The sequence below is a fragment of the Myotis brandtii genome, unplaced genomic scaffold, assembly GCF_000412655.1.
Source record: "Myotis brandtii unplaced genomic scaffold, ASM41265v1 scaffold406, whole genome shotgun sequence".
In the NCBI taxonomy this organism is placed as follows: domain Eukaryota; kingdom Metazoa; phylum Chordata; class Mammalia; order Chiroptera; family Vespertilionidae; genus Myotis; species Myotis brandtii.
The window spans coordinates 1,006,367-1,032,052 of record NW_005365599.1 but is presented as its reverse complement, the minus strand read 5'-3'; the positions used below and the strand labels follow the sequence as shown (position 1 = coordinate 1,032,052).

The 25,686-nt window shown below is 38.6% G+C and overlaps 2 protein-coding genes across 2 annotated transcripts in view; one reads left to right on the top strand and one right to left on the bottom strand.

The window, feature by feature from the left end:
- Positions 1 to 6,570, top strand: part of GTPBP8 (GTP-binding protein 8 (putative)) — an 18,311-nt gene extending 11,741 nt beyond the window's left edge. Inside the window, exons 5-6 of the mRNA XM_005873315.2 lie at positions 738 to 856; positions 6,468 to 6,570. Coding sequence (XP_005873377.1) covers positions 738 to 856; positions 6,468 to 6,543 — 195 coding nt within the window. The 3' untranslated portion in view covers positions 6,544 to 6,570. The remainder of the gene's footprint in view (positions 1 to 737; positions 857 to 6,467) is intronic.
- Positions 6,571 to 10,907: 4,337 nt separating this feature from the next.
- LOC102253821 (chromosome unknown open reading frame, human C3orf17) overlaps positions 10,908 to 25,686 on the bottom strand; it is a 15,114-nt gene continuing 335 nt past the window's right edge. Inside the window, exons 2-10 of the mRNA XM_005873317.2 lie at positions 25,493 to 25,682; positions 23,804 to 23,958; positions 21,003 to 21,082; positions 20,439 to 20,570; positions 19,902 to 19,979; positions 17,292 to 17,653; positions 16,919 to 16,980; positions 14,432 to 14,691; positions 10,908 to 12,006 (exon numbers count right to left, since the gene is read on the bottom strand). Of these exons, the coding sequence (XP_005873379.2) occupies positions 11,544 to 12,006; positions 14,432 to 14,691; positions 16,919 to 16,980; positions 17,292 to 17,653; positions 19,902 to 19,979; positions 20,439 to 20,570; positions 21,003 to 21,082; positions 23,804 to 23,958; positions 25,493 to 25,682 (1,782 nt within the window). The 3' untranslated portion in view covers positions 10,908 to 11,543. The remainder of the gene's footprint in view (positions 12,007 to 14,431; positions 14,692 to 16,918; positions 16,981 to 17,291; positions 17,654 to 19,901; positions 19,980 to 20,438; positions 20,571 to 21,002; positions 21,083 to 23,803; positions 23,959 to 25,492; positions 25,683 to 25,686) is intronic.

The following is a 25,686-nucleotide window of genomic DNA, read 5'->3' as shown; positions in this document are numbered from 1 at the left end:
GGCCCTGCTCTGTGCGTGACAGGGGGCAGTGCCCCAACCCCCTGATTGGCCCTGCTCTGTGCGTGACAGGGGGTGGCGCCGCAACCTCCCCATCGACCCTGCCTTGAGTGTGACGGGGCGGTGCCCCAACCCCCCAATCGGCCCCACCCTGAGCGTGACTGAGGGTGGCATCGCAACCTAATCATCTGCCCTGCTCTGTGCATTACAGGGGGCGGCGCCCCAACTCCCCAATCGGCCCTGCTCTGAGCCCTACCAGGGGCTGCTAGGGATTGGTGAGGGGTCCTAGACTGCGAGAGGGCACAGGCCGGGCTGAGGGACCCCCCCCTCTACCCCCCCCCATTGCACAAATTTTTGTGCACCGGGCCTCTAGTGTAATTATATAAAACCTTGAATAGTGGATACAACCTACAGATAGCTGAATTTGTAATTTTTCCTTTAGGTTACATGTGAGATGGAACCATTTTGTATGTCAAAAATGATTATAAATTGCCAATTTTATATGAATCAACCCAACCCAATAATACTAACATATATCTTTGATCACAGATATAGAGTGATGATATGAAACATTTGGTTTATGGTAGTTGCAAATATGGCTTCAGGGTCCTTTTCACTGATTTTGAATTAAACGTAGTATAGTCCTGTGTTGTTAAAGCACCATTAATTAAACAGCAAGCATGTAGTGTATGCTTTATAAATTGCATACATTAACTCATTTAGTCATTTGTTTTTTGCAGATGGTGTTAACAAAAATTGACAAACCTTCCAAGGGACGTCTTTTAAAACAGGTGCTCGAGATCCAGAAATTTGTTGACACTAAAACACAAGGATGTTTTCCTCAGTTGTTTCCTGTAAGGTAAGAGTTGCATTGTTTTTATAGCTTTATACACTATCAACTTTTAGTATTAAATCAATGTTTCTTGTCATTTCTCAGTCTTTGACTAAAATTAGGAAAGTTTGGAAGACTATGCACTTAGCCAAGATTTATTGTACAGCCCATCAGTGCTTTTATTTTTTCCTTCCCTTTATTTCTTCCTTCTGCAAATTTTGCTGTATCATCCTGGTAAGGCATTTTCATTCTCTTTTTTCCTCAGCCTAGCTCAACCCTATACCACAGCAGAAGTAAAAACTTTTTACTTTTTTTTTAATTATTATTTTTAATATATTTTTATTGATTTCAGAGAGGAAGGGAGAAATAGAAACATCAGTGATGAAAGGGAATCACTGATTGGCTGCCTCCTGCACACCCCCTACAGGGGACTGAGCCCGCAACACGGGCATGTGTTCTTGACTGGAATTTAACCTGGGACCCTTCAGTCCATGGGCCAATGCTCTATCCACTGAGCCAAACTAGCTTGAGCAAAACTTTTTCCTCTTTAGAATCAGCTAAACAACCATTACAATAAAGATACTACCATCCCTTTCTTAGTTCCAAAGAAAAACAACTTATCTTTATGGTAGAAAACTCACTTAGGCTGTGAGGGATAAAAATATTCCTTTAAAAGGACCATATGTAAAGAAGAAATGCTTCATATAAGTTAGAATTAAGTATTGGTAGCAGAAGGAGTGGTTATTTCCTGAGCTGGCAGTTTTTGAGATATTAGATGTGGTTTAGCGATGAAACATGAGTTTGTACTTTCAGTGTATACCGTGGGCACAGTAACTAACCTGTACTGTTGCAGAGACACAGTCCCCTCCCCTCTGAGTAAGAAAATCATACTCTTAACTTCTTTGTGAAAGACACTGGGAGTTGCTTTAAGAAAAGAATGAAACCAAGTAACAATTATATGTGGAACTGTCTTTAAGCGGTCATTCTACTGCCTACCAATGCAAATCACATTTAAATTGTTTGTAATTATGAACATAGCTGTCAAAATCCTTCTTCATTCATTCCGACAAAATGCTCTTCTCCCTTTACTTAATTTTGAGTATTTATCCAGTTCATTTGTCTATGTTCCCTATATACAATGAAACTCGTAGGGGCAGGAATGAAATCCTAATTCTTCTTAGAGCCCTGAGCATTATCATAGAAAAATAGCTGTTTTTTTAACTATCTATAATAATAAAATATGCTAATTAGACCGGACCTTCCGGATGAAGCCGGGGCTGCGAGGTAAGCCCAGGTCCAGGGTGCCTGCCAGCGGCCAAAGGAAAGCCTGGGTCCAGGGTGCTTGCTGGTGGCCAGAGGGAAGCCTGGGTCCTGGGTGCCAGAGGAAAGCCGGTGCAGGCAGCTGGGCGGGGCGGGGCGGCGGGGGTGGGGAAGAAGGCCTACTCTTGCACAAATTTAGTGCATCGGGCCTCTAGTTTAATAATAAGGAAGTGATTTTTCAGCTAAAAAGGCAACATAAACATAAGATGAGCAAATTATGCCTAATAGCATTTTTTTTTTAAAAAAATTCAGTTGATTGGAAGCTGAGTTTGAATTAACATAATGGGGCTAGGGAAAAACTGACAGTTTTTTTGAGCTACATTAACAGAATTATAGTGTTTAAAACAAGGGAATGATCAAGCAGTAGTTCCACACTGCTATGAGCTCTATGCCACCAGACTAATTAAGTAAGATTGTGGCTCTACTTAAGAACAATTAGCACTATCTGAAAACTGATGGTTGTGGGGGAGGTTATAACACTAGATCATTCAAAACACTTAATTGATCCTCACAGTAAACATTCCTATTTCACAGTTACAAGTCGGAGAAGTGAAGTGAGTTCAAAGAGGTATTGGCTGTAATAGAAAGAGCATAAGCCTTAGAGTGAGGCCATAGTTTTGCATGGTTCCTCTATTTCTGTGCTATAGATTTTAAAGCAATTTATTTCATTTTGAGTCTTTTCTCACTAGTAAAAATGTGGTTTAAAGTATCAAATAAAATGCATTGTGACCTAGTACACAAAATATAATAGATGTTAGTTTCCTTCCTTGTCAAAGGTCAGTCAGCAAATGGCAGGGTCAGGCCAACGACCCAGAATATCAGATTCCCTAGTACTTTTTAGGGGAATTCCCTTCTCTTTTTTAACTTTTTAAAAAAATTGATTTTAGAGAGAGGAAGGGAAGGAGAGAGAAAAACATTGATGTGGGACAGAAACATGGATCGGTTGGCCCCCACATGTGCACCGACCTGGGATTGAACCCACACCTCGTAATGTGCCCTGACCTGGAATCAAACCTGCCACCTCTTGGTGTATGGGATGACATTCAAACAACTGAGCCATACCAGCCAGGGCAGAAGTTCTCTTCTTTAGCTATGCCAGCATTCACTGCTGCATAACCCTGGAATGACTGCTGCCCCTGAACTACTCACTGTAGGTGACCAGGACACTATAGAAGCCACACAGCACTTAAAGTCCAAGAATTGAGACACGGGAGCCCGCTGACTTTCAAGAACGTCAGTGTTCACTATACCACGGTGACCACATAAAGGAAATTGGCAGGCTGTACTCTATAGTTTTCTAAACCCAATTTAGAAAGTAGAGTTCAATATAATCCTTGCTTTTACTAGCATGACCAAATCCCAGTTCATCCCTCCAGATGGGTATTGGCCTCGTCACAGAATAATTATTATAAAATAAGTTAGGAGAAAGGTGGAAATGTGAGTAGACATGTAATCCAGAGAGGTTTGGCTTTTAAGCCTAAAGTCAAAAGCTAACCTTCATGTCTGAACTCTGCCCCAGCTGAGTGGAGAAGTATAAATGGTGAAAGGCTCCTAAAGATTGATACTGGGATCAGTCTATTGTTATAAATGGTATAGAAGAACTATGTAAGTAGGCACAGTATGATCACTTCTGTGGTTTTCTATGTAGTTAAATTCCAAGCAAATGAGAACTGATTGTAATGACAAAGAAAATCATGAATTGACAAATGTTGCAAACGATTTCAAGGTGTCATAGTTAGTGTGTGGACTATCTAACTTGTATTTCTCCTTTAAACTATATATGTATAACTCTAATTATAATCCAAGAATCATTATGGACTATTCTGAACCAGGCGGGTTTGGTCCAAAAGTCCAAAAGGCTGTACTTTATCAAGAAGGGAATTAGCAATGCAAGAGAAAAGAGTTTACCTATTTTATATACAAGTATACGCCATACCTATATCCATAAAAGTCATAATGTATTCCATATAAGTCCATATATCCTGAGGAACCAACTAGTCACTTTAATGCTGACACATAGATGAATGGATATGGATGGATATACTAAGACAGATAAATAACAGATACAATAATGGTTATGATAGATTTTAAAAATCATGAGAAAAGGTCTAAATTATCAAGGTGATTACATCTTGTCATAAAAAGAATAAACTAAAAGATCAAACAGTTTAGTCTGGGAAATAAAAAGCAAAATGGTAGATATTCCAGTGGCATTTTTCAGTGAAATAGAACAAACAACTCTAAAATTTGTACAGAATCACAAAAGACCCTGAATAGCCAAAGCAATCTTGAGAAAGAAAAACAAAGCTAGAGGCATCATGCTCCCTGACTTCATACTATATTACAAAGCTGTAGTAATCAAAACAGTATGGTATTGGCATAAAAACAGACACAAAGATCAACAGAACAGAATAGGGAGTCTAGAAATAAGCCCATGCATAATGGTCAATTAATTTACAACAAAAGAACCAGGAATATACAATGGGAAAATGACAGTCTCTTCAATAAATGGTGTTGGAAAAACTGAACAGCCACATGCAAAAGAATGAAATTAAACTACTATATACTATACACAAAAATTAACTCAAAATAGATTAAAGACGAATGTAATACCTGAAACCATAAACTCTTAGGAGAAAACATAGGCAGTAAGTTCCTTGACATTGGTCTTGGTGATAATTTTTTTAATCTGATTCCAAAAACAAAAATAAACTATAGGCCCTGACCGGTTTGGCTCAGTGGATAGAGCGTTGGCCTGCGGACTGAAGGGTCCCAGGTTTGATTCTGGTTAAGGGCATGTACCTTGGTTGCGGGCACATCCCCAGTAGGGAGTGTGCAGGAAGCAGCTGAATCGATGTTTCTCTCTCATCGATGTTTCTAACTCTCTATCCCTCTCCTTCTCCCTTCCTCTCTGTAAAAAATCAATAAAATATATTAAAAAAATAAATAAACTCTAGGACTACATCAAACTAAAAAGCTTCTACAAAGCAAAGGAGATCATCAACAAAATGAAAAGGCTACCTAACTGGGAGAAAATATTTATAAATCATATATCTGATAAGGGATTAATATCCCAAAATGCACAAAGAACTCATACAACTCAATAGCAAAAAAGATAATAATACAATTTAAAAATGGGCAGAGGATCTGAAGAGACATTTGTTAGACATACAGACGGCTAACAAATACATGAGAAGATGCTGAACACTATTCTCCAGGGAAATGCAAATACAAAACCACAATGAGATATCACCTCCTGCCTGTCAAATGACTGTTATCGAATAGACTTGAAATAAGTGTTGGCAAGGATGTGGAAAAAAGGGAACTCTTGTGCACTGTTGGTGGGATTGTAAATTTTTACTGCCATTATGAAAAACTCAAAAACTTAAAAATAGAACCACCATTTGTTCTAGCAATTCCACTTCTGGATATTTATCCAGTGAACATGAAAACATATTCGAAAAGATATATGTACCCCCATGTTCACTGCAACATTTTTTCAATAGCCAGGATATGGAAGCAACCTAAGTGTCAGTCAGTGGATGAATAAAGATGAAGTGGTTAAATACACAGTGGAATACTTTTTGGCCATAAAAAAGAATGAAATCTTGCCCGTTTGTGACAACATGGATGGACCTTGAAGGCATGCTAAGTGAAATAGCGAGACAAACACCATATGATGTCCTTTATATGTGGAATTTAAAAAACAAAAATCAAGCTCCTAGATAAAGTGAAGAGATTAGTGGTTGCCAGAGGAGGGGGATGGCTAGTGGGAGAAATGAATGAAGGGGGTCAAAAGGTACAAGCTTCCAGTTGTAAAACAAATCCTGGTTGTAATATACAGCATGGTGACTATAAATAATACTGTATTGCATATTTCAAAGTTACTGAGAGCAGATCTTAAAAGTCCTCATCACAAGAAAATAAATTTTGTAATTATGTATAGTGACGGATGTTAACTAGACTTACTGTGATCATTTTGTAGTATATACAAATATTAAATCTTCGTTATACATCTGAAACTAATATAATGTTATATGTCAATTGTCCTCCATATAGAAAAACAGAAACAACTTTTAGTCTGACAAATAAAAAACAAAATAGTAGATAATGGTGAAATTTTTAGAATCATGAAGGTAATAGAGCAGATAGTATGGAGCACTAGATTTAGAGACTCAGGAAGAGGAAAGGCCAATTTAAGATGTTCTCTTTCATACATGAAACTCAGTTTGTAAACAGTTTTTTTAAGTTAGATGAATTCAGATCTGTTACTACTTCTGAAGTAAGGAAGAAAATGGTTTTTCTTTTCTTTTCACAGTGCTATGACCTATTCTGGAATCCATCTGTTGAGATGCTTTATAGCAACTATAACAGGAAATCTTAAGACTAATTAATGGCATCTAACTTTGCTGAAGACTCAACATTTTTTATGCCAACTGGAGTTAAACACAAGCATTTCAACATTGTTTTAAATGTTGCATATCTGTAATTTGCAGAGGTTCAGTTCAGCTTTAAAACCTACATCTTCTCAAAGCAAGAATGAATTTGTGCCTGGGGGAAGAAGGGTTTATAGATGATTGAATTATGCAGTTCATTAGAACAGATACTAGCAGTTTTTCCTATTTTAACAAACCTATAAACAAGAGCAACATATAGAAGTCCATAAGATGAAAATCTATTTACTACTGTGTAGAGAAAGGTTTGCCATGTTATTTATTGGGCTTCATCTTTTAAAAAATGTCTATTATGTATATACTAGGGGCCCAGTGCACGAATTCGTGCACCTTGAAAGGAACTGTGGGCTGTGAGGCTGCGGTAGGCACAGGGGCAAGTCTTGGCCCATCCTTTGCGCCTCAGCCCGGCCCCTCCCACCGTGGCCCCCGGTCCCCCGTCTGTTGGCAGCCCTGCTCCTGCCGCCACCACTCCCACGCACTGACGGCGCTGGCCCCGCTCGCACCCGCTGACAGTGTGGAGTGACTGGGGCCGGCACCAGCAGCAGGTGTGAGCACTGGGCAGGACCGTGGCGCGCGGGAGCAAAGAATTTTCAGTAACCACCAGAGGCTCGCCCCAATGACAGCAACCGGCGCGCCACTTTGGTCTGGCACCCCTGCTCACCTGCTTCACCATCCTGCCACGGCCGATGCCCGCCCTGTTCCATGCACACCCCCTGGTGGCCAGCACACATCATAGTGACCAGTTGTTCCACCATTTAGGGATATACACACACACACACTAGAGGCCCAGTGCACAGAATTTGTTCACTCGGTGGGGGGGGGCAGTTCCTCAGCCCGGCATGCTCCCTCTTGCAGTCCGAGAGCCCTCAGGGGATGTCCCACATGTCCCACAGGGAGCGGGCCTAAGCTGGCAGTCAGACATCCTTAGTGCTGCCGCAGAGGCTGGAGAGGCTCCCGCCACCACCACTGCGCTCACCAGCCATGAGCCCAGCTTCTGGCTGACTGGCGCTCCCCCCGTGGGAGCGCACTGACCACCAGAGGGCAGCTCCTGCATTGAGCGTCTGCCCCCTTGGTGGTCAGTGCACGTCATGGCGACCAGTCGTTCCAGTATTCGGTCGATTTGCATATTAGCCTTTTATTATATAGGATATATATTTTTTAAATGTTAGAATAGGTAAAAAAGGAGTTCTTTTCTATTAAGCCCTGATAGGTAGGGTAAAGATAAATGATCCTATGTATGCCTATAATTTATCTTTTTCTGAGTCCTTATTTGAATATTTAAAAAAACAAACTCTTGATAAAATTTCAGTGGGTCCAATGTAGAAACAACCAATAAACTGAAGCTGTGTTCAGTCACCTTCAGGTGAACATGAGATTCAGAATCAGAAGACTAGAATTCAAGTTCTAGTTCTGTTATTTTTTACACGTTGTACCTCGAGCTAATTACTTCATTTCTCTGAGCTTCATTTGTAACTTGAACGTCACAAGCTATGAAGATTAAAGTGGCATTTATTATATGGGAAAAGGACATCTGCATATTCTGCATGTTTGTAAAGGGAAACCAACCCAAGAATACAGCAAAATGTACAGTTCTATTTATCACAGATAATATCTTCTCATGGAGGAAGTAACACTTTCTCTAGTGAAAGACAAAAAAACACACGTTTAACTGAGAAAACTGATTGGCAGAGGGTGAGAACAAAGTCAATAGGACTTTTTAGAAACATTAAGATTCAGAATGGAAAGATAAAGCCTTACTTTGAACTAAAGTTAATGGAAAAGATTTTTATTAAGCTGCTACTCACCTATTCATGTAAATGGCTTAGCTTTTCAAAGTGAGGGTGAATATTAGGAGGTTATAGCAATAGCATGGGATAAAAAATTAAGGCTGTAAAACAATTTTGTGGCTTTTTTAGAAAATTCAATTCTGAATGTATTTTCAGTTTTATAGTTGATAGCTCTGGTCTGTCCTAACCAGCAGAGTTTTTTTTTAAAAGGGGAGGGAGAGCAGGACTTCTTACTTAGGCATTTGCAAAGTAAATTATATGGTGACAATAGAACCATCTTTCTATCTGCGTGTTACTTTACTGCTTGTCTTAGCTTTGGTTCTCCTCAAAGCATAGCCCCAGATTTGCATGCAGTTTATTTAGGAAGGGATCCCAGGGAACAGGGGTAATGGAGAAATGAAACAGAAGGAAGGAAAGCTAATCAAGGATGGATTGAGTTGGATACCACATAAGCACTAGTGCTTGTTCTTGACTTTCTGAGGAGACTTATGAAATACTAGAGGCCCGTTGCAGGAAGATTCCTGCGCCTGGAGTGAAGCAGAGAAGGGAGCGAAACCCACTGAGGCAGGCTTCGCTCCCGCTCCGCCGCGCGGCTGTTTGTTTTCCCTCCCGCTCCGCCGCCCGGCTGGTTTCCCTCCTGCCTCCGTCGCCTTGGCTCGGTTCCTGTCTCCACCGCCTCTACTTTGCTCCCTTCTGTAGCGCTTTGCTTCCACGTTGTCTTCAGTCTTCGCTCCCAGCCGGTATATGCAAATTAACCGCCATCTTGGTTGGGTTAATTTGCATATAGTGGCTCTGATTGGCTGGTGGGTGTAGCAAAGGTATGGTCAATTAGCATATTTGTCTTTTATTAGTGTAGATGCCCCTGAATTGTCTTTGAAGGAGGGAGGGTGACCCACACTTCTTCCGAGTTATACACCAAGGACCAAGCAGTTTCTGCAGCTTGTCAGAAGCCAAGAGGCAGGAAGTGAGAGGTCCCTGGAGTAGGAGGCAAGGTACAGTTGTCTAGTCCTACTCCAAATTGTTTATCATGGCAGCAGCTGAAGAAGGTCAAGAGGATTTGAAGTCTCACCATCCTTATAAACGACTTGACTGTTCTGATGCCACCAGAAGTGGTTAAATTGGTATTCACTATGGCACTACAGTAGTTTCTAACGTAATTTACTAGGTAAGTTATGGTTTTATTTTAGATTTTACTTTTAAAAATGTTAAACATTTGAGTTTAAGTTGTTTGGAAAATTAACTGATATAGAATACTACATTCCTTATAAATATATATAAATTATCATTTTGTAGACTTGAACCTTTTATCATATGAAGCCTTTACTTTTTTTCTCAGAATTGTAAGGGGCACAAGATAAGAAAAGGAGGTGATGAAACTTACTCCAAGGAACATTAGTAATATGGAAAAGAGTGCTAGGTTCATAGTCCATTCAGGTCTTTATAGTTTTACCTTCTAAGACAACTCACTGACTCTGGTTTTTCCAATGAGGGATAATCAGTCTCAATTGTAAATGATTCTTGAACAATAATGCTACTTCAGATGAAGAAACCTAAGCCCAAGGAAACTGGTCATGAGCTCAGTGGTCATGAACAAATAAAAGCAGAAGCAAGACTGGGCCATAAATCTTCGAATCTTAGAAACTGATGGCTATTTCTAGACTTGTCATGAATGAGATCTTGCTATTGTCCATGTTTTAAGGCCATTAGTAGCTACTACCACTTGGTAGGAAGCTAGGAGAAATAGAAACTGAAAAGTCACTCAAGATGGATTAAGAACTGTGAATTAAATCAGGGTGTTCAACTTTTGGGAAAGGAAGCTAAACCAATATTCATCTGACTGCATTTCGGGCTCCTTGTTAAAATTGCAAACTTCTGGCTTTATTTTGTGGCTGTGTTTATCTCTTCAGAAGGGACTAGGAATCAGCACTGTTAAACCACCCACTAGGTGATTCTCAAACAGCCTAAAGTTTGAAAACCATTAGTACAGATAAGGGGAAATGGGCAGAAGCACAAAGAGAACGAGCAAGGCCAGATAAAGAAGGGAAAGGAAAGAGAAGAAAATGACAGGATGGCCGAGGAAAAAGATGCAGTATATACGAAAGCACTGTTTCATATTTTTTTTTTATGTCTGTATAACATAAAACTTAAAGCTACAACCTACTTAACAAAGAGAAGCTTATTAACCTTTCTAATAAGCTAGAACATTAGAAAAATTACCTCAAACTTCACACCATTGCTTGAAAATACGTAAGATTTACCCTCTTGGAACAATTGAACAAGCAACATACAAATGTCGGGTGACAGCAACAGTCCCAAATTATAAATATATGGTTAGCCTCATATCCGGGTCTATTTTGTGTCTCCTAATTCTATCTTTTCATTTACCTTTCTCACCTACTTTTACTTGGTTTTATCCTGTTGTATTTCATGTATAACCCTGGGTCATGTTACAGTATATCCTTTCCAGAATCAGACACACACACCCCATAAATAAAACAAAACAATCCCACAAACTTGGAAAATTCCAAAAGCATTTTAGATATCCTCTTCTATGAGAAAAGGTGAACAAATAAAGTGAAATAATGGTTGCGCCTGTCCCTAGTAATACAATTGTTGGCAAAACTTTTGAGTTCCTTTAATGATCAATTTTAATGTATCAAGACAGCACTACCATAGAAGCTACAAACCTTGATGTTCAGAAGTGGACTTATCTGTAATGGAGCCAGTAAGGCCAAAGTGGTCTTTTAGGTGCTTCCTTGCTACTCCCCACCTCCACTCCCCATTTTTCGTAAGCTCAGAGTAGGTTTTTGCAAACCTAAGTATTCGGGTCTTTATTCCCAGGTAAGTTATAAAATTACTATTTTTCAGGGACCTACCAGATTCAGTCAGGATAGCTGCTTTTCAAGGGCAGGATATAGATTTTTCATCCTAACACCTGGCAAATTGGACTATTTAATAGTCTAACATCTGCCAATGAAATGACACAAAGCTATAAATGTTTACTGAACTGAAATGAACTGCTAATCAATGTTGCAGTAAATCTCTTGAGTCCAAATGGTGCTTTCAGATCTTTCCAGATTTCAGGAGTTCCACTTAAAACAGCAGAACACTGGACTAGCTTGCTAATCACTTAAAAGTCTCACAGATGAGTATCTAAACTCCCATTAAAGCAAAAATATCATCAATGTCATCTGTCTCCTTAATGTTTCCTGATGTATTATGTTTAGTTATTTGCATCATTGTCCATGAATCCCTTTCATTTTCATTGCTTCCTGTAAGATTTTCATGATTTTGTTTCTCCTTAGTTTGTATGACAGGATTTGAAGCTCTGCTACTCAAGAGTTGCTTACTGTTAGCGTAGACATTAGTTTTATGAACTGCACGGTGTGAGAGTCTCCTTTTACTGATATCTGTAGAACTCTGAGTCCCTTGAGGGGATTGCTGAGTTTCCTTTAAAAGCGCCGGCTGCAACTTTCTCTGTGGTTTTCTCTGTCTCAGTAAAAACTTATTCTGTGATCTTCTTAGTCTCGGATGATGCTTTGAAGTTTTGCTATCTGAGCCACGAAGAAGGCAGTTGCAAATCGATGTTTTTATGCACTCTAGTTTCTTGGGCAAACTTTAAAGGACAGAGAAAGGAAAAATTTGAGATTGTTAAGTGGCAGAGAAAACACTCTCAAAAACTTTTAATTTGTCTCCTTTTCACCAACTTGCAACAGAAAAATACACAGTTTATCTAAGTCCCATTCTTGTGTACAACCCCAGAATCATGATGAAAAATAAGGAAATAGAAGCTTCAACTCAAATCTGTGTTTTCAGAGCACAAATTCCCTCATTCAGGGTGTACACAAATGTGTCCCCATTATAGTCCCAAAGTAAAGTAGCTCCTACAACTGCCTAGCAAGGTAGCTTAGTGGTGAGATACCTCCATACTTAGTGCCAGAGCTTTTTCCTGATAATTGCTAATCTGTTCATAATGTAATTAATACGTAAAATACATTGAAAATACGTAAGTGGAACTGGGGAAAGGATGTATCTCAAATAGAAAAAAGTCTGTGAGGGTGCATTCATCCATTTCTGGATAAACAACTTCCTGTTGTAGCAGGAATTGAACAAGAAAAAAGGAATAAAAGTGAAGGAGTTTATATAAAGAATGAGAAGACAGGGCTTCTGGCACACAAAACTAACAGCCTTGAGCTACCCAATTTGTGATTCATCTATATCATCTTCAAGTTTGGGAATTCAGAACTCAAATAGCTGATTTAGGTGTTTTGCTTCTGAATAGGATGCACTGCCACAAGGTGCATTGGTACCTTGCTAACTGCCTCACTGTTTGCTGTAGTCAGATTTCAAAAAGATTAGCATGGGTCTGTACTTCCTGCCCAACCATCCTCCCCTCTTCCTTTTTAAACATATAGAACTTTGTGGAAGCCCATTATGTTAGTAATTCATGATCTCTGTCTCCAAACTGTTTTTCTTGTCTTAATATAAGCAGGGATTTTTAAGTGGGGAGAGGCTAGATATATTTCCCAGTTGAAATAGAAATAGAGCCCAGCCGGTGTTGCTCAGTGGTTGAGCATCGACCCATGAACCAGGAGGTCAGAGTTCAATTCCTGGTCAGGGCACATGCCTGAGTTGTGGGCTCAATCCCCAGTAGTGCAGGAGGTAGGCAATCAGTAATTCTCTCTCATCATTAATAATTCTCTCTCTCCCTCTCCTCTCTGAAATCAACAAAAATGTATTTTTAAAAAATGGGAAGGATGAAAACAGAAGAATCAGAGGATCTGAATTGACTTATAGATCTCCAACACCCTGAGCAAAAACCTTCATTTCCTCACCTATACAATGGGGATAATACTGCCTACCCCACAATTACTGTGGGCACAAAGTAGATCAGCAAAACACACTATATATTTGTGAAAGACAAAATAATGGTTTAACCAAATAAATACCAGTTTGTTATCCTTTTCATGAACTTTTAATGATTATCATCTCTCCTCATTTACCTCCGACATTAAATCCAGTCTTGAGCAGGACAATTCTCTCCATCTACAGCTGTTTCCACCCTGAGGAGATCCCTTTTAGATGGACAGGCCTTGTGGGGATCCCAGTGTAAAAACCCTTCCAGAAATTTATTCCTGAGGAACACTTAATTTCTCCCATATCCTTTAATCAAAACTCGTTACAAAACCCTTACTATATCAAATTTTTTACTAAAATGGGAATATTTTTTCCATAAATTTAAAAATTTAACAAATTTTAGACAAAATGGGAACCATTATAAAGTCCTGAATAGATATATGTCTAACTATAGGTAAGAAATTATAGTGGATGCACAGAATATTCCTTGAAGGATACATTAAAACCTGGTCAGAAGGACTGCCTCTGTGAAGGGGGAATAAGGATCTTTATAGCCATTTGTGGCTGATATTGTTACCATGAGCATCTATTATTTTTTTCAATAAAAATAAAGCCCTAAAAAGTGTCTAATTTCATGTATTATTTCAAGCAGTACTTACTGGCTCACAATCAAAGATGCTATCCTTAGGCAGTTCTATGAAAGTAAGAAATCAGTACACGGAGAGTCTAGCTCCTGTGAACGAACATTACCTGACCCTGACCTCAGAGTGTGGTGTGTGCCCTTGTAGAAGGCAGGCACCTTCTGCGTCTGCTCTCACTCATTCATCCTGCTGCTCTGAAGCTGTGGGAAGACTGGCCATCATTTCTACTAAAGCGAGCATCCTGTGAGGATTAAGTCTGTTTCACATACAGTTGTATCCCCAGACATTCCTAATGCTTCTGAATGAATGGATGGAATGGTGAAAAGTATAAATGAATAAATTCAATTAACCAAGTTTACTCCTCCCAGTGATATAACTTTTCCCAACAAAAGCAGCAAATAAAATTACAGATTAAGTATATTCCACTTTTAGCCCCCCTTGGGCTACTGGACATGCCATTTTAAAGAAAGCTGACTTGAATATATATACTTATGCCCTAAATGACAACAAAAAAAAGGAACATAATTGTTGTAATATACCTACCTATAACCTTGAGCTTCCACATGTTTAAGGCGGTTACTTTTAAGAAGTTTATTGCCCAGAAAGGAAGCCTGAGCCTTGAGTTTTTTGCTCCTGCACCACAGAATCGCCATTTGGATTTCTTCAGAAAGTTGTATGAAAGTCTCAGCCTCTTGGAATCTTTGCACAAAAGTTGTGGCACAGGGAGTTCCTGTCACTTTCTGAGAAGAATGTTTCGTTGCCTTTAGTTGGGATTGAGGACATTTAAACTCAAAGCTGGCCTTCTGAAATATGGAAAGGTGATTTGTTACTGAATTGTAAATATATGACAATAGAGAAAAGCTGACTCAGACTATCAAAATTTGAAAATCTGTCTTTTTAAATATATTTTTATTAATTTCAGAGAGGAAGGGAGGGAGAGAGATAGAAATATGATGAGAGAGAATCATTGGCTGCCTTCTGCATGCGTGACACTGGGAACTGAGCTGCAACCCGGGCATGTGCCCTGACTGGGAATCAAACCTCCTAGTTCATAGGGCGATGCTAAACCAACAGCCATGCTGGCCGGGCTGAAAATCAGTCTTTTTAAAAAAAAAAGAGAAACCTTTTTTAGTTCACTGTACCTTCCTTTTGTCCTAAAAAACTTAATTTTTTATTCACTGCTCCTAACACAAAATTTGTCCCCCTCTGAGCTACAATAAATAGATCCCATCTACAGCTGAATTCAGTTGCACACAGGAAACAATATAAATATTCTAACACATACCTCTTCTACCCACACATAAGAATAAAACTCCACATGATTAAATATTGGTCAAAGCCTATCTGATGGGGGAAAAATCAATGAAGAGCCCCTTTCCTCTGTACTACTGGACTCTCACAACTTGTTCTTCACTTCCTTATGTACCCCGAGTCACCCTCCTCAGTGACGGGTTATAAATGTTACTGAAGACACATGAAGACAGGGATGATTGCTGAACATATGTTAAAATGCTTAACTAAGTACCATTTTCAATTTCAATTCAACCATCTTTTGATGTTGCACCTTTGTCTCTTCAATCCACCTTTCTGTATCAAGTCAAGTTTGAATTTTATCAACTTATACTATTTATGAAATTATGCCACATATTAGGTCTGCTTCCATCTTTCAATCAAAGCTTACCTTCTTCTAAATTTCTTATCCTCAAGAACATAAAAACCAGTAGAAAATATAAAAGTAGAAACCTACCAATGCTTTGTGTTGATTTGTTAGATAAGTCTTATCTGAAAGCAAACTAAGCATATTAGTGCTAATTGCTAAAAAATGTGGTAGTGATAGTCATGAATAAGAGGGATGCTGACCAACCAACTTCAAAACCTAGCAATAGGTGGATGGACTACAGAAGTGTCAGGATAACAGAGAACCACAGTTCTTAAAACAAGGCTGAAAAAACTATTTTGGAGGCTGGTGTAAAGGGTAAAGAACAGATTATGAAACCAAACTGCCTGCATTCAAATCCCAGCTCTGCCCATATTTGCCACGTGGCCTGAGCAAGTTTCTTGATCTCTATGTGTATCTCAGTTTTCTCCCCTGAACTATGGAAACTAATAATAGCACCTATCTCACAGGACTTGTGTGAGGATTGTATGAGTTAAAATATTTTGGACAATGCCTGACAAAGAGTAAATGCAATGTCAGTATGTATTAGCCATTATTATTATTATTATTATTCCTCCCTCTGGAACTCATGAATTGGACATAATGTAAATGCAAACTGGAAGCCTTGTAAATGTTCAAGAAAGTACTCTAACATTAGAAATGACAGAATTCTTAAATAGAATGTAAGAAATAATCCATGAAGCAAACCAGAAAAAAACAATTTTGAGAAGACAAAGGGTAACAGAAGTCAAGTAGTTACCAGATGAAAGGGTGACACTGACATACATATTGTTAGATCCAGAACAAAAAGAATTTACGGACACTGACTAAGAAGAGGAGTCGTGTTAAAGTTTGAACCTGGACAGGAAGAAATGGAAGCCTCATGATGAGGAGGATAATAATGACACTGAACCAATTAAGTATCTACCATACTCCTGACTCTATGCTGAACACTTCACTTGCATTACAATGGCACAACCCCATGAGGTACATACTATTAGAAAATAGAGATATGAACAAGTCAAGAAAATTACATAAGGTCACGCAGCTAGTACAAACTAAAAGACTAAAACCATTTCTGACTGTAAGGCCCATTCTCTTAAGCTACAGTATAATCCACAGCTATAATGGATCCTAGGGTCACTTTAAAGTTCTAGCAAAACTCAATAAAATGTTTCTGAAGGCACTTTATTAACTGAATTAACTCGCACTAAAATCCCTTGGAGTGCCTCCATTCATAAGCAGACTGAGAACTAAGATGGTACTAAGTTTAGAGCTAGGGATAAAAAACAGAAGATTTAATCTCTGTCCTTGGTAAGTGGCATCTACTGTATACATTAGCAGAAATCAAGCTATAATAAATTAAGCCAAACCTGAATAGCTCTGTGTTTCAGCTGTTTGCAGAATGCCCTCACATCAAATTCTGATGACTTTGCTGTGGAGATGGAAAGATCAAATACAAAAACTTAGGAATACTATTTTCAAATCAACAAATTCTTAAGTGCATGACAATATTTCTTGCCAAATTACTACAAAAGAAGTAGAGGAAGCAAGCAAAGAACTATGAAACAACAGAAACAAACAATTTAAATATTCAAACTTAGAAAACACAGGTATTACCATACCTCTTTGAAGACAATCAATGTGTGTTAAAATTAAAAGGTATGGGATTTCTTCTACACAACCCATGAATGTATTGTAATTTCAACTTTTTTTTTAAGTATGTGCTATATCAAAGCATATTACCTTTGAAGATTTTCTTATTCTTTACTGGCTGTCCAAGATCCACATTATTCTGTATATTGATCTTCATTTGATTAGCTTTTTTGGAAATCCTATGTGAAGTTTCTTCACTGCATCTCAGTGATTGCTCTTTTGTTGAGAACAGTTTATTTAGCAATTTAGTTACTCCCTTCGCTGCAAAAGCTGTAGGCATTTTTTTCTTAAAGACCTCTAAATAGGGCTGTCCTAAAAATTCAACAATATCAGAAGGAAAGGTAAAATCTTTGAAGTAAGGCAATGGTTGAATCCTTGAGACCTCTTGAAGCAATCCAAACAATGGCTCATATAAAGAAATCAGCCTTTTTAAAACACCTTTATAGAGAACCCTAGAGAAATAGGAGATCATGAATTAAACAGTAATTACAATTTGCAGATTACATAATTACCACAATTCAAATCTGAAAATAAATGCCTATCAACCTACCACTAAAGATAAAAAACCTTATCGCACATATTTGCAAATAGCCAGATTAGTCTAGCCTTAATAGAAAAACCCAAGTACAAAATGTTACTTAATCCCTAACTGGTTTGGCTCAGTGGATAGAGTCGGCCTGCAGACTGAAGGGTACCAGGTTCTATTCCAGTCAGGGGCACATGTCGGGGTTGTGGGCTTGATCCCCAGTAGGGGATGTGCAGGGGCAGCCAATCAATGATTCTCTCTCATCATTGATGTTTCTATCTCTCCCTCTCCTTTCCTCTCTGAAATCAATAAAAATATATTTTAAAAATCAATTATTTAAAACACAAAAAACAAAATGTTACTTAAAACTAAATGAAGCCCTAACCGGTTTGGCTAAGTGGATAGAGCGTCGGCCTGCAGACTGAAGGATCCCAGGTTCGATTCCAGTCAAGGGCATGTACCTTGGTTGCGGGCACATCCCCAGTAGGGGGTGTGCAGGAGGCAGCTGACCAATGTTTCTCTCTCATCGATGTTTCTAACTATCCCTCTCTCATCCTCTCTGTAAAAAATCAATAAAATATATTTAAAAAAAAATAAATAAATGAAGTACTAGACAGAAAGCTGTCTCAAAGGATAAGCACCAAAATCCTAAGTTTGGTTTAATCTAGGTGGTGAGATTTTAGGTAAATTTCAGGTTCTTTACATTTTTTCCTACATTTTAAAATTTCTTGAAATAAGCATGTTTTATTGTTGTAATCACAAAAACTTAGTTATTTTCATTATAGAGATAAGAATGATTGTTTGACATTTAAAATAATATGATTAATAATTTTAACATTGTTACCTCTAAGAATAAGTAGAAAAACAGAATGACTGGAAATAGTATTTAAGATGTCATGGTTGAGACAGCAAAGCAAGGTTTTTAATCTCCAAAGACAATTTTTGTGTTTTTTTAGTTTTAATTTAAATTAGAGATAACAATCCCAATTGTCTAAAGGAGCCCAAATCTGGTCTCTTTACAAATATGGGGCAGGTTCCGAGTTCAATTATCCATCAAGTAAGCTTCATCCTATATAATAAAAGGCTAATATGCAAATCAACCGAACGGCAGAACAACCAGTGGCTATGACATGCACTGACCACCAGGGTCAGATGCTCAACACAGAAGCTGCCCCCTGGTGGTCAGTGCGCTCCCACAAGGGGGAGCACCGCTCAGCCAGAAGCCAGGCTCACAGAGCCTCTTCCACCTCTGCAGCAGTGCTAAGGATGTCCGACTGCCAGCTTAGGCCCGCTCCCTGCTAAGCCAGCAGTCGGACATCCCCCAAGGACTCCCGGACTAGGAGAGGGTGCAGGCCGGGCTGAGGAACCCCCCCTTCCCGAGTGCATGAATTTTGTGCACCGGGCCTCTAGTAATATAGAGAGATGCAAGAGAAGTTCTCTTTACCTTGCAGCTACTACCAGTGTTGTTATATCAACTAACTGTATTTCAAAAAGCAGTGGTGTTTCAGGTGGAGAAAAAGAATCTGGAGCTCATAAGGAAGGTCATGCCATTAAAAATTATAAACCTAGAGGCAAAAAGAATTGAGTGAAACAGCCTGCCCAGAAAGACCTTCACTTTAAATGGGTCAGTTGCTGTATGATCACAGCAATGATTTTTTTATTTTATTATTCTAGTTGATAATCCTAGGACAGTGATTGCAAACCTATGACACGCGTGTCAGAGGTGACACGCGAACTCATTTTTTTGGTTGATTTTTCTTTGTTAAATGGCATTTAAATATATAAAATAAATATCAAAAATATAAATCTTTGTTTTACTATGGTTGCAAATATCAAAAAATTTCTATATGTGACACGGCATCAGAATTAAGTTAGGGTTTTTCAAAATGCTGACACGCCGAGCTCAAAAGGTTCACCATCACTGTCCTAGGATTTCATTTGCTTAATTGTTTAGTGTTGAGGTGGTCTCTTGCCTTCAGATTTAAAGCTTAATCTTTTGACGTAAAACACTTAGCTTCCAAATCCACCCCACATAAACTCTGATCAAATGAAACAGTACTTCCCACAAATTCAGCATCCCCTGGGAAAATAAATATGAAAACCAGTGAGAAACCTAGGCTGAGTTAAAGAGATGAAAAAAAAATAAATGATTTCAAAGACGTGTACATACATACCATAACCTGCTCACCAGCCCAACCATCACAAGGTTTAAAATGATGAATTCTTGCAAACCTAGGTGTTTCACAGTCAAGCTGGAGAATTAAGTTAAAGTTGGAAAACAGAACCAAAGTAATTTGGATTTTGTAAGTTACGTTTATGAAGGAACTAGATTGGAAATAGAATTTTTTTGATGAATTAAAGCCTTAAAACATGTTCTATTTAACTCATGGAAACTTACAAATATAGTAGTATACACTCTGCTAGAGCTCTCATTATTAAACTGAGTTTCTAAGGTTTAGTTTCTAAGATAAGAATTTCTGTCAATGTCCTTAGGATAATACATATGCGAGAGATAGGCAGTCTCTGGCAATGGTTGTATGAGGCAATTCCTGGGAAAAGGAGGCCAAGAAGCAAATTTATAAGAAGCAAATTTGTAAGAATTCCATAGGTTATAACTCCTACAGACCCCCTAGCTTTCAAACGGAAATACTACTAAATTTATCCAAACAATTCCAACTGAGAAATAGGTATTTCAGTTGCTTCAAGGATACAGAAATGTCTTGCAGCAACAGTCTAACAAGCGAAGTAACAATTTGCAGGCTCCCAAAATCTTCATCAACACAAATTCCACCACTGGTTGGCTGGGGATGACACATGCTTTGGTAGCTACAGGCTGATTTTCACTTGACAAAAATAGAAAAGCATATTACTTTCATTATTAAATATAAAGTACTTTTATATACAAAGTTGGAAAAGAGAACCAAAGTAATTTGGATTTTGTTATTTATGAAAGAACTAGATTGGAAATAGAAATTATTCAATCAAGTACAGGGTTGCTTTAAGCTCAATTTGAGCTAGTTATGCTCAAATAGGACTCACTGAATTTCATGGACACTGATGTTTCAATATAATCTTATCATGTCCCGGATTTCAAGTGACATCAGTCCCTCCCACAAGCCAACAAAAGGAGATTACCACAAATACCAGCGCCCCTTATTAAAACATTTGTGTAACTGAGGTATAATTGGTTATATTCCATCACCAAGGAGATAAAAAATTCAAAGGGAGATCACAGCAAGACAGAGTTCTCACCACAAGGCAACTGGACCACTTACTTGGAAGAAAACAACTCAGACAGATCTTGAATTGAAGTCTCCAAATTCATGTTTTTCAAACGTTTTAAACACTGTTCAACCTGAAAGGGGAAGAGCAGCTCAAATTCATATGCATATAATACAGACAGTGCCACTGATGGGACCAGCAAAGCAAAGAAAACCAAAATTTCAAAGTATGGAAATATGCTGAATACCACAGAATACCCTTTTTTTTTTTTCTTTTAAGGGTAAAGAAATCTGTAACTCAAAGCAGTTGCTTCTGGCTAAAAATCTAAAATTTATCCAGCAAAACAAATTTCTCATGTCAGATTATAACTAAGAATTTATTATGTGTGATGCTATAAAGTAGACCAAAGTAAGTATAAGATTATTCTCAAGATTATAATTTTTCTGAAGCAACATGATTTCTAATAGTAAAACTATTAAGACAAAATAGTAATTAACTACTAAATTTCAGCAGCCTGTGAGTGCCACAGAAATGAGGAAAGTGATCATTCTATTCATTTTACAAATGTATATTAAATACCTACTACGTGCAAGGCATGCTGGGAAATAAACACTAACCAATTTCTAGTTGCTAAAAATCTACAATTAGTGTGTGTGTATATATGTATATATTTATTAAATATTGAAATTAAAATAGATATGCCTTATTTAAAATTGCAATCCCCTCAGCACTTTCTTTTTCTCCATAGCACTTATCACCATCTGACATTTGATTGATTGCCTTTCTCCTCTCAACTATAAGTTCCATGTGAACAATATATTTTGTCTATTTTACCCACCACTGTACTCAGTACTGAGCATCAAGTAGGCATTCAATAGCATTTTTTATCAAAAAAAGGAAAAATAGTAGCCATCCATTATACAAAATGTGTCAAGAATTCTGTGGTCCTAAGGAAATACCACACAAAGGGCATGCATGGGACTGCATCCAGACTGAAGGATGTCAAGATCTGGATGGCCACTGATACTGGCAAAGATAGTATCTTGCTAGAGCTACATATATGCTACTAAAAATCCAATCAAAGTTATGGACTCTCTTAACAGGATGGTTTTCAGAACAATGGCAGCAACAATCCCTAAATTCTCTGGGGTCAGCTCTTTTTCATTTTTTAATTATGGACACCATCCTTTGAGAGAAGTACTGACAAACCAAGATGGTAAAGCACCTGGGGAACATAGTAAGTGAGCTATGGTTCAAACAAAGGCGGGGAGAGGGCTTGAGAAGTTAGCAAGGAAGAGAGAACATGGAGAAACATAAGAACAGTTATATGTGTGTGTATATATATATATATATATTTATATACACACGTATATATACATTATATATATATTTTTTAATTGATTTCAGAGAGGAAGGGAGGAGAGATAGAAGCATCAATGATGAGAGAAACACATCAATTGGTTGCCTCCTGCATGCACCCGACTAGGCACAGGGATCGAGCCTGCAACCAAGGCATGTGCCCTTGACCGGAATCAAACCCGGGACCCCTCAATCTGCAGGCTGACGTGCTATCCACTGAGCCAAACTGGCCAGGGCGGACAGTCTTTACATACTCAAAGTACTGTCACACAGAAGAGGAATCAAGACTATTTTCTATTCTCCTTTGGGGAACATTAGGGTGAAGGTAATTCCAGTATCTAGCTTTTGAAGGTAGAAAAAAATAAATCTTAAAGTAGATGAAAGTTCTTTGTAAATTGTTATGTTAAGCAGATATATAAGGCAGTAGTAGTAAGAGTAATACTAATTGTAGCAGCATCATGAGACATGCTCCCTACTCTAAGGGATGGTAGGGACATAAAACATGTACACAAATGCCTGTACTGCAACACAGACCATGCTAAATGCCGTAAGAGAAGCCCAAATAGCCAAGAATCACAAAAAGAGAAGGAGTTCAACTTCACTAATCAGAAAGATGCAACTTAAAATGAGATTACCATAATAAACACTCATGTTACCCCTTGGGAAGAAGTGATTACTGCGAGAAGACTTGAAATGGAACTTAGAGGATGAGAAGGCTTTTAACAGGCCGAGATGGAGGGGACAAGGCCTTCCAAACATACAGGAGCAGGTAAGCAAAGGCTCGGGTGAGGGAACAAACATGGTGAGGACTCGTGAAGAATTCAGGTTGCCTGGGATGTAAAATAGATGAAAGCAAGAGAGAAGCCTGAGCTAGGAAAACTGAATAGGACAGATCACGGAGGATCCTGTAAGCCAACCTATGAGGTTTGGTCTTTATTCAGGAGACAATGGAGGAACATTAAAAATCAAAGCTGTGTTGTAGGTGATCTATCTACTTTGCTTTATAGAATATATCAGAGTGGAGAAAAGATTAGTAGGATAGCAAGACAACTAAAAGTTGACAAGGCTAAAAAAAGATACAGCCAGAAGCAGAGGCAGTTTTGACTGATTCAATTAGATGGCACAGCTACATAAAAGGAAGGAGCAGAGAAAATGGAACACCAAATTTTTCTGACTGGGTAATTATTCACAACTTGGAATCCAAGAGGAGAAATTTGTTCAATCTGAGATAAACTTGGTTTTGGAATTAAAGACTCAGAAGGAGATAAAGCTGCCCAGACATGAAAACTCAGGGAAAGGCCATGATCCCAGTTCTTTGATGAAGAAATCGTCATCTTTTTTTATCTTAAGTAATGGGAGTAGAAAACTAACCAGAGAGCATGAATCTGTAAGTTTAGACTCAGTTTCCGTAAGTAACAAAATATTAAGTAGCAGTATGATCTCCATCTTCATCAAGCAAACATGTTGAGTCTCAAACACAAGGCTTCCTCCTTACCTGTTTGAGGGCCAAATGGGGCTTGTGGCGGCCCATTCTGTTGTGATTGCTGTAAAGGACTGCACATAGCACATCTGTTTCTGCATCTAAGGTTTGGCTCTTCAGTGACAGTGTAACAAGCCAGCATTCTTTAAGTACAGCTGCAATACAAAGGTCTAAAGCAGAGAATTTTAATAAGACTTAAATATGTATTTCTGCATTAAGTGTATTATATAAAAATAAGGAAGCATCTTTCCTTATTTTTTTAAGATATTTTAATTATTGATTTTAGAGAGAGAAAGGCGGGGGGGGGGCGCGAGAGAGAAACATTGATTTGTTGTTCCCCTTATTCATGCATTCATTGGTTGATTCTTGTATGTGCCCTGACCGCAACCTTCGGGTATTGGGATGATGCTCTAACCAACTGAGCTACCTGGCCAGGGCTCCTTATCAGTTTTAAAGCAGCATTTTTTCAATCTTTTTCATCTCATGGCACACATAAACTAATTACTGTGGCACACCAAAAAATATATTTTTTGCCTAACTGACCAAATAAATAGGTATGATTTTGATTCATTCACACCAGACAGCTATTGTTGGGTTGCCTGTTGTCTTTTTTTTTATTTGACAATCTAAGGGGAAAAGAGGTAAGTGCCCATAAATAGTCAAGTATTACATGTTTAAAAAAATTCTTGTGGCCCTAGCCAGTTTGGCTCAGTGGACAGAGTGTTGCCCTGCGGACCAAAGGGTCCCGGGTTCGATTCCGGTCAAGGGCACGTACCTTGGTTGCAGGCTCCTGCCCAGCCCTGGTCAGGGCTCATGCAGGAGGCAACCAATCGATGTGTTTCTCTGTTTCTCTCTGTCTTTCCCTCTCTCTTCCACTCTCCCTAAAAATCAATGGAAATATATCCTAGGTGAGAATTAACAACAACAAAAAATTCTTGTGGCCTACTGATTGAAAATCGCTGTTTTAAAGGAACCACAAACAAATACATCATCAGCCTTAACTCTAAGGATGTAATTAATGATTAAGTATGTAAGAAGTTGGAAAACAGTGACAGATTATATGGTCTAAAAATCAAGAGAATGTCTGTTAAACAAGTATGTATATCTGCATCACATTTTACCAGGATTTTAATAATCTTTCACAGGAGTACTTTGCAGTCATTTGGTGCACACTTACACCTTTAACCTTTAGTACCTTGAAGGTGGGGCACATGTTGTATACTTCTCTGAATCCCCCATTTTGTTACACACAAAAGACATTTTAAAACTAATCGCCTATTATATATTCTGCCATGTACTTTTTCCAAGTTTGTTTTTAACTACTAGTATAAATACTGCTGTTTGACAGGTTAAATTTTAAACTTATGTGTAGTAAAAAAAAAAAGCTTGTTTATGTACTTTTCTAAATATAGTCAGTGACCATAATTTTAAACCTAATCGAACAGTATTATGCAGTTATTCATTTTGCATGCGTTGCTTGATGCTTACTGTGTGCCAGGCACTGTACTAGTTTCTGGGTGTATAATGATGACTATAGTTAACCAGGGTGATAATAGAGCAGAACATTTAAAATTGAAACTGCCTCGGGAAATCTAGATTAACTGCTGTAATTATACACCGTAACTTGTTGGATATTACAAAATAAAAAAACAGCATCATTAGATGCTCCCAGCAACCGGTGATGGGTAGGTAGGGAGGACTAACCCCATTTTACAAATGAGTAAGCAGAGGCCCAGAAAGAGCGCGGGGTAGGGGACTCCCCCCGCTGCTCCCAGCGAAGGCCGGAAACTGACGGAAGGTAAACGGGGTTCCCAGGCGCGTCCGCCCTCTCCGCCCCCTCGGCACAGCGCGTGGGCTCAAGGAGGCGCAGTGCAGCCGCAGGCCCCCCCCCAGCCTCC